This window comes from Parasteatoda tepidariorum, chromosome 1 (genome assembly GCF_043381705.1).
Source record: "Parasteatoda tepidariorum isolate YZ-2023 chromosome 1, CAS_Ptep_4.0, whole genome shotgun sequence".
Taxonomy (NCBI): domain Eukaryota; kingdom Metazoa; phylum Arthropoda; class Arachnida; order Araneae; family Theridiidae; genus Parasteatoda; species Parasteatoda tepidariorum.
Genome location: NC_092204.1, coordinates 7,259,411 through 7,272,717, shown reverse-complemented (window position 1 = coordinate 7,272,717; position 13,307 = coordinate 7,259,411). Strand labels below are relative to the sequence as shown.

The 13,307-nt window shown below is 29.6% G+C and overlaps 1 protein-coding gene across 1 annotated transcript in view; it reads left to right on the top strand.

The window, feature by feature from the left end:
* The window catches only part of LOC107446001 (cell adhesion molecule Dscam1), a gene marked incomplete in the record, with an annotated part of 137,575 nt that overhangs the window by 81,945 nt on the left and 42,323 nt on the right, over positions 1-13,307 (top strand). Inside the window, 8 exon segments of the mRNA XM_071184426.1 lie at positions 283-564; positions 1,364-1,483; positions 2,400-2,573; positions 5,070-5,217; positions 6,154-6,305; positions 7,859-7,993; positions 9,008-9,163; positions 10,271-10,341. Of these exon segments, the coding sequence (XP_071040527.1) occupies positions 283-564; positions 1,364-1,483; positions 2,400-2,573; positions 5,070-5,217; positions 6,154-6,305; positions 7,859-7,993; positions 9,008-9,163; positions 10,271-10,341 (1,238 nt within the window).

The window sequence follows — 13,307 nt, the reverse complement described above, 5'->3', positions numbered from 1 at the left end:
AGTTGAACATTAGTAGTCGTAAATCAAAAATTGGGTCGGCTGTTCAACGCTGGTCATAATAAAATAAAAATTAAAAAAGCAAGAAACAAGGTGGCATATTTATGATAAATGTTAATGTAGATGCTTTAAATCACAACTGATATGCTTCTTTCATGTTTTTCTTTCAGCCTGTTACATGGGTTATGCTTTAGGATTATTTAATATTCATTTAATACAATTCAAAGCACTTTTTTTCTCAAGAGTAAAAAAAAATTATCATTAAATAATATTTCTCAATTTCAGTGAGGCCGGTTATAGATCCTTTTTCGTTTCCTAAAAATCTTCAGGAGGGGATGCGGTCCCGCCTTGTGTGTACCGTCATCCAGGGGGACCCTCCGTTTGTCATCAGCTGGAAAAGGGATGAGAGACCGATAGAACCTGGCCTAGGTGTCATCATTCGGAATGATGAGTTCTCTAGTGATCTGACCTTCTCTAGCGTCACTCCTCGGCATAATGGCAACTACACCTGCATCGTCAGTAATGCAGCTGCTTCTGTTACGCATACTGCCACCCTCGTTGTTGATGGTAAGTTTTTTTTTATCGCAATGGCTAATACATGCATTTTGCAAAATATTCTTTAATCTTCTAATAAGATTTTGTAAATAATAAATTTATCTCCATAAGTCTCGTATGACCATAGCAACTATTAAAAAACATATAAAATAAATAGAAAAATATCAAAAGCTGTTTCACGAAATTTAGGACATAAGTGTGTGTGATTCCTGGAATTTTATAATAGGTGTGATGGTAAGCACACCTATTATAAAATTCGCAAATTTGCACAAATACCTTATTTAAACACACATTATTGTTATTATTCTCTCTTGATTTCGAGAGTATTAGTATAGAATACCATAGAAATAAAAATATATTCTTTGAATCTAAGTTCTTTGAAGCATTCTTATTTGAAATATATTTAATCGCCTCTTATTTAAAGCATACTTTAATGAGTAATGCCTTCTTTTTTAAATTTCCTCAAAAAAGTTGTGCTGTTTAAGTGCAGGACCAATTTAACAAACTATTTTTATTTGACTGTGTCAATTGGTGTATATTTTATGATTTATAACAATTATATGTCTGTGACATACTTTCTGCCAAATATCATAGGCTTAAAGCTTTGTTGTGGCTTATAAGTAAAATTATGAATTAAAAAATTTGCCTAATGTTCGATTGATCCCTTATATCATTCTCTCTTTTTTTTTCTACGAAACCTCATGAGGCACATGAATCTTAAGTCGCAGTTTTGACATAGGTTTTAATAAGTTATCTCCTTTAAATATAGAATTGTTTTATTAATCATTATTTTTTTTTCCTATTCTTACAGTTCCTCCCCGATGGCATGTTGAACCTAAAGATACTTCTGTTGTTTCTGGAAGAAACGTTCGAATTGATTGTTTAGCAGACGGTTTTCCTGCTCCTGTGATAACATGGGAGAGAGGCTCAGGTGGTTATTTACCTTGCTTTCCTATATTCTTTTATTAGAATTATTTGTTTTTCGATATTCTGTTGTAGGTCTGAAAAAAAATTAGAAAAATACATATATTTCAGTTTTGTTTGTTTATCTATAAAGTAACCAAAATTTTGGTGGATGATAAATTTTTTTGGGTTGTAAATAGGCAACAAATTCTGCTTTTAGCTGTACCAATGCTGAAAAAATGCAAGATCATAAATAATGCTTGCACAGCATTAGTTATTGATGATAAAAAAAACTTCAAAGTTTGCAAAACAAACCTAATTAAAGATTAGATGTTTTGTTTCGTTATAAAACATCAATCATATTGAATTGTAAATTAAATATACTTTTTTTATAATTTGTTGCATCACTTATTGTAATACAGTTGAAAATCTATATTATACGATTTTATGAATCACGATTTTCAATAAATGACATGTTTGTTGTTCAGTGAAACATCAAATATTTGCAAATAGAAAGTAAACTTTAATGTTTTTTTTTTAAAAAATTATTATGCCACTTATTGTTATTCAGCAGAAGATCTATATTATGCAATACTATTAATCAAAATCTTCCATGAACCGCATTAACTTAACAAACTTGCTTTATTGTAAAGTTAATGAACCATATTAACTTTAAAGCAAATCAATACTGAGAGATTTGTCGAATTTCATTTCTAATGCTCCTGATATTTTCAATTGTTTTCTGTAAAGAATGTACATTTAAGTTAATATTTTTGTGTTGTAAAGTATTTGCATTTAAAAAATTATTTTAAAGCATTAATATGTATATGTTACCATCTTTATTAGGTTAAGTTTAATGATATGTTAATTGATCAGTATAATATGTTTGATATCTGGTCATTCATTTGTGCTCTTTAACTAAACAATTTTCTTTTTGTTCAAAGCCAATTCTCCCCGCCACTATTCTGCCATTGCTAGTGGTCCCCATTATGAAGTGTATGCCAATGGTTCATTGCTAATAAAGAATGCCCAAGACGATGATGCTGGGTATTATCTGTGCCAAGCCAGTAATGGCATTGCTTCTGGTCTTAGTAAAGTAGTCTTCCTAACTGTTCATAGTGAGTATATATTTATAATAGAAAGTTGTGCTTTTTTTCACATTCTGTTCTAGCTTTTTGTTTTTGTCTAGTTTGCTCTTTAATGTATTGCCTGTCAGCAAGATTTGAAGATGATAAAGCTTACTTTTTGTATCATTAATCATTTTACTTTTGATTGGGTTTAATTCCTATTAATTATAACATTAATTTTATATTTTAATGAAAAAATTTGTGAAATACATATACTTTTTTTGTGAAGACATAATTTCTTTTTCCAGATATTTCAAATAAATAAAAAATTTTATTATAGATTTCTTTATAGAGTGGTGTTATATTTTTTGAAATAATAATGTTTAAACGATTTTATGTACAAATTACAAATGTTAATTTTTTGTAATTTACTTCATATTTTGACCATCGCATTGTCAGTACATATTGCAATATTATACAGGAATTTTTTTTAAATATATCTGGAAAACCTGAAAAAGTTAGAGAATTTTATTTTTCTATTTGAGTAGCAACCCTGAAAAAAATTGCACTGAAAATAATTAGTGACTTGAGCAGATATGATTTGGATTAAAAATGATATCACTCATATTTGCTTAAATTCAATTATAAAAATCTGTAAATCATTAAAACTAATAACTGATTTTGAAACAGTAGCATGAATTAATAGAAAAATGATCAGTTTCACTTAAAAATAATCAGTAACCACACAGATATGAGTCAATTTAAGTGGATGAAATCAAAGTATGTATTTTTAATTATAAACACTCTTGTTTCAAAGCTAAACTCTAAATCAAGTGAAGTAATTAGAAACAAAATGAAATGAAGGTAAATTGAACTGAAAACAGCCATTTAATTAAACAGACGGATCTGGATGTCAAGTATACAAACACATATGCTTAACTTAAATTCATGTGTAAAAACTTATGATTTATTCGAACTAATTTCAAAGCATGAACATGCATTTGAAAATAATCAGTAACAATAGAGATGGGATTCAATTGAAAATAAAAAACATAATTCAGCGCAGGCGCTAATAAAAATAATGTATAATATTAAAAAAACATTTAAAAAGGTGAAATGACAATTGTAAAACTAACTCTCAAAAAGAAAAATATTCAAACATACTCCCAAAACTATCTTTTTTTAAACTGGCTCACTCAGTGTTTGAGGAATAGTTGAATCTGCTTATGGGAAATTTTATCAGTTTATTGCTAACACTCATTATTGTAATGTGAACCAAGATCAGATAATAACTTTGTTAAAAGTTATTGTTTTATATTAGAAAAATAAACAAAAGCTTTTAGTAAAAATACTCATCAATTGGCTATTGGATTTTTTTTTCACTAATGATTCACACTGTAATTCCATAGTAAATTAGCCATAAAGTACCCTTTTGACCTGGCTGTTAAATAAATGAAATCAGGTTTACTTTTTACTAATTGAAACCAGTTATCTGGCTAAAAATATTAAATGTGGCTTTTGGTGTATAAATATTATCTTATTATGCATTTTCAAGCAAACACCCACATGTACATACATCATATGTTAACAATTAATGTTATTACATTTGTAAATTAACCATTTTTTATTTATTCTTTAAGTGAATTTTTGATGGAACATTTCTTTTTTCATTTGTTTACATAGATATATTTTCCTAAATTCAGTAAAAACACTGTCAATAAATTCTGTTATGAAATTCAGTACTTAATTAGCTGTAGCATTTGTAGAAAAAAATACTTAGCTTAAAAAGCTAACATTTGAAAGAAACTAAACACAGTCAAGTCCTGTAGTAATGAACCCATGAATAAGTCCACTATAAAGAATTGTTTACAATGCCTCAATTCTTTGAAATTTTTTTTTAACATGTGTGATTGTTTTGTTGGGAATAGTGATGTAGATATTACGCAGTTTGTTTATAAATTATTAACAGAGTAAATAAATCATAAATCAAATCTTTAAAAGAAAAAAGTTAACTAATTTTACATTGTGTGGAGAAAAAAATTTTTGATTTTCCATTGACTATAATTTGATTTTAAGTAGAGTTTAGCAGATGAATTTTTGTATCTAATTGAGAAAGACCTATTGTTTAAGAGAATGAAAGCAACAAAGAAAATAAAAGAAGCCACATTGAACTCAAAAGTTTTGATTTCATATCTTACTGGAAAGGACTTCAGGTAAGACAAATATTTTTTTTAAAAAAAGCAAGTGATGGAGCAGTTTTTTAAGTCTTAAAACTTTGAATAACAAATGGTTTTTACGAAACTGATGAATTTTTTCATATCGAGAATCATATTTTAAACCCTGTTTTGGCAAAACTTTAACAGTTTAACTGTTACAAAATTGCAACAGTTACAAACAATGACATATTGTTTGCTAAAAATGTGTTATTTCATGTAAAGAATGGGCCCTTGAAAAATAGCTTTTTCCCATTTTTATTTATATTTCTCATAAACTGAATTCAATGAGAATATTTCATGAAAGTATTTTGACTTTACTCTTTTTTTAAAGTTCCGCCTCGCTTTGATACCAAGTTCCGGAGTGAAACTGCTCGTAAGGGAGATGTGGTGAGACTGAAGTGTGAATCAACTGGAGATCATCCAATGACAATCGTCTGGAATCTTGACAAGCAACCCCTCACTCCCACTGAAGATACTCGGTAATACTCTATCTCTCCTGCATGACTTTTTTTCTTGAGTATGAAAAAAATATTTCTTTTTTTTTAGTATGTTCTGTACCACAGTGGAATAATTGTGAAAGCTACGGTTCCCAGTAGAACAACAAAATCAGCATCGCTGGCTGCCGTCAGTAATCACACCACTATAATCAATATTTTATTCAGATTTTTTTTTTTTAAATGGGACTGAATTAAGTTTAGTAAATTCACTTCAACTTTGAAAAAAATTCAAAATATAAGAAAGTTAATTTGTGTTCAAAAATATCTTCTATAGAATAATTAATCTGATCAATATAATAACTTTGAATTATTACGAATATAATTTTATTTTTTATTTGATAAATTGTTTTTTATTAAAAAAAATTTGTATGTTTGATGAAGTACTTGCGGGTTTGCATTTGCGTATACTGAGCTGGATTCAGTGGGAAGGATTTTTGTCTCTCATGTGCAACTCTGCTGCATTTTGCAAGAAATTCTCAATTTCAGACTTCATTTTCCTCCCTCTGCAATCGAACCAAAAAATCTCTCAAAAGTTTGCTGATTACGGGAACCAACTAATCATTGTCAATATTTTTTCTCCAATAAAATTTTTTGTTTTGTTTCCCTTGTTGATTTCATCATTGGTGACATGCGTCGTCAGCATGTCTGGCAAGCAAATAAAACCATCATTTGTCAAAAACTTGCCAACCCTGTCTAATTATGATATTTTTGAAAGTGCTTAAGAATACTTTTTGAGTGCTTGAAAAGTGCTGAAGAAGTGCTTATTTTTGTTAAAAAATGTGACTGTGCACCCTTTGTTAAATGCAAAACCAGGTCCTTTTTTTTATTAGTAATCAATTCTTTACAATCATCGATGGATTATTATCGCTAATAGAGATTTCACTTTTTTTATTTTGATTTAAGTGTTTTTCTCAGTAGGTATGAATTGAAGGAGCTGGTAGATAAGAAGAAGCGCATGTCCTCCGAAATCACAATCAAGTCTGCAGAGAGGAGGGACTCTGCATTATTCACGTGCCTTGTTAGAAATGCTTTCGGCCAAGATGACATGAATATTCGTCTTATAGTACAAGGTATAGAACTCTGCATTTTAATTTAGCAAAAGCTAATCACTGTTGTTTTTTTAATATATATTTTTAACTTCATACACTCCACAGCCCAATGTGAAGAAAATTAGGATGGGCACAGTAAACTGTGGCCCTCTATTGGCTGTCGTGCCACTAAAGTAATAATCCAAGGATGAGTTTTTTCAGCTTTTTGGTGGAGTTCTGCTTCTTTTTTATTTAATAAAAAAACTCCTTAAGCGTTTTCATACCTATGTAAAAGGGATTCAAAATTGCATTTACTGGATTTAAAAATTATATAGTGATCGAATATTCACGTGATTTAAAATTACACATCATGATTCGTATTCATGCAATTTATTCGTATTCATGCAATTTAACTGCTCTGGACACAACAAAATAATTTAATAAGCGGTAAATAACTACAAAAGGAAATTGGCAGATATTTGCTTACTTTTTAAAGGGTTTAACATGACTTAACTATAATAAAGTGGTGAATTACATAAGCCTTCAAATTAATTAGAAATAATTGTGGCTGAAAACCTAATAAATCGAATTCATTAAGCCAAAAATCATAGAGTAAAAATCTACCACTTGAAAATATTTATCCGTTGTCCGGATTAAGTTGGCATCTCTGAATTTAAAATTACATATCTCAATTCGTGTTCGCACAATTAAAATTATACATCTCGATTTGTATTCATGTGATTTTAAGAAAATCACCTCTTGGAATTCATATTCACGCAATTTAAGAATCTCACATCAAGGTCAAAATTCACAAAATTTTAGAAAAAATTAATTTTTATTCAGCATTTTTCATAATTTGATATTTTTATTATTTTTTTTATTGAAATATTGATAATATTCTACGAATATTAGCTTCTTACATACACTTCGTCCTCAAATTTCGGGAATTTTTTCTGTTTAAAATTTATTTTGTTCACTACATTTTTGGATTTATATTTTTGGCTTTTTACCAAACTCATCCTTGTAACTACCTAAAATAAAGAAATTTTATCTAGCAAACATGAATGAGAACAATTGGAAGTAGCATGATTGTGAATACATTATTGGTATTGATAGAAAACAAAAATGGTGGCCCATAATTATTGCTAAAGGCATTGAAATGCATTGAATTTGACAATTACTATTGACTGACTAATGAATTAGGTAAACAGTTTAAATTTACAATGTATTGTTAGCCTTCTGCAAAGTGAAATAAGCAAGTAAAGAAAATAGATACATATTTCTGGTTGCTTAATAATTAGTTATTAGCTTCATCTTAATTTGATTTGAAGTACCTAAATACCATTAAATCAAATGATTAAGCAGCTAAAAATTCTTACAATAATTCCAAAAAGCATGATTAATATTTGAATAAAATAAAAAAAGTCTTGCAATATTTTTTATGTATCCTACTTTCATGTATCCTATTATGTACTTAGTTCCCATGCATAGCTTTACTTGTCTTGTCTTGTTTTGCAAAATGAAAACTAGTACAAAACAAAATTATTCAAAGGTCGGTCAAAATTATTAGTAAAGCATGTTTATTTTATTTCTAGAACCGCCAGAGCCTCCACGAGATGTCCGTGTCGTTGAGCATAAGAGTCGCTCAGCCAAGATCTCTTGGTCGTCTCCATTCAATGGAAATAGTGCCATTATTAGATATTTAGTACAATGCAAATCTTCAGATTCCGGTGAGTGCCTTTTTTTTCTATTTACTAGTATTCTAGCAGGAATGTCAGAATAGCAGCATGATTACATTGCAGCAGGAATCAAAAAGTGTTGCATCAGAAGTATGAGAAAAATTTCCAATTTTTCTTATTTTTCAATTTTTAAAATGCACTCTTTCCTTTGGCAAAAGTTTTCAAATTTGGCAACCGACCTTTATTTTTCCCCATGAAAATGAAGGTAATCATATGTGGCAGCAATTTTAAATCAAACCAATCTTCCAGTATTTTATAAATTTTGGCTGTTAATCTTATTAGAATAAAATGCATAAAAAAATTTTTTTAAGTATTTGATGAAAAAGTAATTTATTGGATTTCATTAATTATTTATTGGATTTCATTTTGCGTTTTGATATCACTATAAATCAGGGCCCTCATTAGGTCAGGGAAAACAAGGAAAACCTAGTATTGTCAGAGAATTTTATTTTACCTCTAAAAAGCAGGGAATAGTGAGGGAAAGTTGTAATTTTTTACAAAAAGCTTGTAAAATACCTATATCATACCTGGAAAATAACCAGTCTTAGAATTATCAGTAACAGTAATCAGTTATTAGGATTCGAGTTAAACAATTCTAACATCTATTACAAATATTCTATAAAATTCCACTTTTTAGTAAAACTTTTCCATGTTTTCATTCTCATTTTTGCTCACAAAATCCAATATTTGACATTACTAATATTAAAAAAATCAAATACTTCTAATGAAAAATTGCATGATGTAGATAAAATATGGCATTGCAATTTACAATTATTTTCATTGCAATTTGGAAAAGTCATGGAATTTTTTTTTCTGAAATTGAGTGGGAACCCTTTATAAATAGTACTTACAAGAAGTTAAATTTGTAACCACAGAAACGAATACCATCGATGGTTTTTACAGCTGTGGAAAGTTTTCCCTTCAGGTTGGCGTTCTTGCTTGAAAAAATAATATCCTCTTGTTTTCTCTGTAAAATATGTGAAGAAGTAAATTTTGAAATTGTAGGTGATTGGGGAATCCAAAATATAACAACAGGAAGTGAAGACATCACCCTGAGAGGTCTTCGTCCGGCAAGAGCCTATTCTTGTAGAGTGAGAGCTGAAAATTCCGTGGGTCTCGGAGAACCGAGTGAAACTATATCTGTTACAACTGCTGAAGAAGGTAAATCTTTTATTTTTTTCATCTTATTCAGTTGTCATTCTAGAACATGTAGCGTTTTTAAAAAGGGCTTAAAGGTCTTATTTTTGATTTTCGTTTTTTAAAAGCCCTTAAAGGCGCTTTTTTCAATGGATATTTTTAAAAAATGCTTAGTTTTCCCTTTTCAAAAATTTTGTATTTTTTCTTTACCATATCGATTTTATTTAAACTCCACCGCTGAACGATGATTCAGAAGAAGCACTTTCTGAAAGAGATAACAGAACGAGCTTACCAGAAATAATAGATCCAGATCCTACAGTCTTAACTCAGAACAAGGATGTATCTCCAAAAACTGTTGTGTCTCGATCTGGAGGAACTGTGAGAGCTCCCAATAGACTAAATCTTTAAAGGGGGAGATGTGGCATCAGCTAGGTTAACTGTAACTTTTTATTAACTGTTTATGTTTAGTTTCAGTTGCTGTATCTCACCAGGTTGTCATTAAATGTATTCGTTGTGATGTTAGATCATGCTCATCTATATAATTAGTATTTAAACGATAAATATAACCACACACATAGCGTATGAAAGCATCAATCATTTTACATGTTTGATCAAATACTTGTAAGTCCGCATGTGTGTATACTTCACTCTTATTGCACTCTCATGTGCAACTTTGCTGCATTTTGTAAGGTATTCTCAATTTCAGGCTTCATTTTCCATCCTCTGATATGGAACTGAAAATTTTCTCGATTATTTTACAGTGGCTAATATAATCAAGAAAAGAGTTCTTTGTCAGAAACTAATTATTTTATCATGATCATGTAAAGTCTTTGAAAATTATTTTGCATTTTGTTGATGTATATGGTGCTTAAAAATATTTTAAGTGCTTAAAATGTGCTGCTCTGAATAATACTCTAAGTAACTGTAATAATAAAGCAACTCTGGATCACATTTGATTTTGCTGCAAACCTCAAGTACAAATATCAAGTTTAGTCTTGTATACATTAGAGCAATATCATAGGTTTCAACAGTTAGAGAAGTTTCTAATAAATTTGAACCAAAACAATGTTTACATAAATTTTGAAAGCGAAAAATTGTGTTATGTGAAAGTAATTGTTGTCATTGTTTCAGTTCCTGGAGGTCCTCCTTTAGATGTGAAAGCAGAAGCAGTGGATTCACAATCTGTTCGAGTAACCTGGACGGTAATACTTTCAAATGACCCTTTTGTTTAGAAACATTTTGTTGATAAGCTATCTTTAAATCAAATGCTAAATTTAAATGGCATTAAATATTTAATTACAATACACTCTTTTGTCAGATTTTAAAAAACTTTGATTGCAGTGAACAGCCAGAAGATTTCAATTGATTTAAATTTTTTATGTGAATTTCTTTATTTGCACACAAGGCGCTTTTCTACACCTGAGTTCCTATACCAAGTCTACTATTCAATACAATTTATGTTTTCCTATTTAAATATTAAAAAACAACAGTACACAGAATAAAAAATATTTATGAGTGGGAATAGAAGTGTTACCAATTTCTACCTATGAAAACATTTATTGATGCATAAAAATGTTTTTCATCAAACTCACAAAATTGCATTAAAAGTTTTTTAGGATAATCCCTGAAAATAATATTTTCAGAAAATTAGATCATCTATGTCATTCTTATAATACAATCATATTCTTCAATGATTTGAAGGAGAAAAAACTGATAAACCAGTTTGAATATGTAACATAAAAAGAACAATAAAGCAAAGTCAAATTAAAAAAAGTGATAAAGCAGCATAAACCGAATTTTTTTTAAAAATAAATTTATAAAATGTCGAATTGGAAAAATAAGTTGAAATAAATCAAAAGAAACATCAATGCAGTACAGGTCTTCATCTAGGGCCACCGTGCATGCTTCTGGACACAAATAACATTTTTGTCTTGCTAAACAGTTATTAACAGGAAAGCTCTCACATGAATTATTACATGAAGCAGTCCTATATTGCAATCAATTTTTTATTTGTTTATTTAAGCTTTTTTATTACAATTTAATTATAATTCTCTAATCTTTCTATGAATTCTCATAATGTGTCATATTTTCAAATCTAAAAGATGTCTTCTGTTGATAGATGAGGTCTCTGTTCATTGATTTTTTTTTCTAAGGCTTCTTAATAAAGCTATATAGTTCACCCCTTCCCCGCCCCCCAAAAAAAACAATTGGTTACATAAAAAACTTTGCTAAACTGTCTTTTCATTTCCTTGTATACTTTGGTGGCAGTTCATACAATATCCCTTCCCTCATTATAATATTTCTAGACTCTTTATAAGTATAAAATTAACAGTTCTTTGTCAGATGGTTAAGAGAATCAGAAACCGCAGAAGAGGGGGATTTTGTCCCCTTACTTTTTTAAAAGAAGGTGGCACAGCCCTTTTTAAAATTATTATTTTTCACTCAATACTAGTGTAATTTAATTTGCATTTAAAAAAAAAAGATAATTTTTATGCCTGAATTTTAAAAAAATGTCTCTAATTCAAGTGAGCTTTAATATTTTATCCTATTCACCTTGTTCCGCAGTAAATACAGTGAACTCTTGCTATTACGATATCCAATACAACAATCCCTTTATAATTATAATGTTTCGTGGTCCTGACAAACTTGCGTATGAATTGATGTCTTGCTCCTCTCAATATTACGATATTCTCTGAAGCAATAAAACCCTGTAAAATGATTATTTTTCCAAATTTCAACATTATTTTCTTCATTTATGATTGGTTTTCAAATAATGTAAAAAATCTTATTTTATCATCTTTTGCCATTTTTCCCCACCTTTTCTCACAAGAGAAGACTCATTGCTGACCCCCGCAGGAGCTTCCATTCTTAGAATCGCCTCCCTTATCTTTTAAGAAGTCGCAGATGTAACATTCCTCTATGATTTCATTTCCATCATGTTAACAGCTGATCATAATGACCACAAGCATCACCTGAAAGAGAGTTTTTTTTCTGTGGAGAGTGGGTGGAGCACCATTCACAAACGAAAACCATTTTCATGCTTTAGCTTCAGTGCATACTTTGTTGGTTGACTTGACAATCAAAAAAAAAAAAAATATTTATATGTAAACAAAAATATAATTAATTTTCAATAAAAACGGTTTTCAGATATGTTTACAATCTTATTTTCTGAATTTATTTCAATTGTTTTAAATATTTTTAACCATAATTAACACTCTGCAACTTAATTTTTTACATAATACAGTCAAACCCCGCTATAGTGAACACGGCTTATAGTGAACTCCCGGATATAGTGAACGAAATGCTCGGTCCCGTGCCTTTGCTATACACGTATAATGTTATTTTTAGTGGATATAGTGAACCAAAAAAGTGAGGAAGTTGGATATAATGAACTTTTTTCTGCCTATTCGACTGATTTTTTTCTTCATTTTTTTGCAATAATTTTGAAATTTCTACTTCAAAATAAATACATATACCGATTTTTAAGACCATCTATAGAGGGGAATGTAGCAATAAGCATTTTTTCTTGTTTGCTTCTTTTATCTAACTTTCCCATCCCTAAATAAACCAAGCAGATATTTCTAATTTAGGCAGATGATGCACCTGTAAGGTGTCAGTGGGATCAATATGCATTTTCTGTCAGAGGGAATGAGTAATTATTCATTATTGATCAAAGGGTTGGACACTGATCTATGTTGATAAGACCCATATTTCATCTCTTTTTTGCTCTCAGCTCAATTAAAAAAAGGGCTGCAGACAAGTGTCTCAAATTTAACTATGGGGAGCAGTAAACGTAAAGCGTTCTCCACTGATGATAAAATGGGCATAATCAGAAAAATTGAAAATGGATGTAATCAAGCTGATATTTGCAGAGAATATAAACTATCCAAATCTACAGTTTGTAATATATGGAAAAATAGGCAATTAACAATTTCTGCTCATGAAAAAAATTTAGGTGGCAGAAAAAAGTTGAGAAAAGCAGATCACAAGGATGTTGAAGAAGCATTACTGAAGTGGTTCAGCATTCGAAGAGGCACAATCTTGCAGTATCCGGACAAATGTTGACGAATTTGCTAAGCCATTTTGTGAGACTACTGTTATGTTATCTGATGTTGAGGATTGCTCATCAGCTAAAGAATACTAATTTTTTTTTTTATGCAAGACGAAG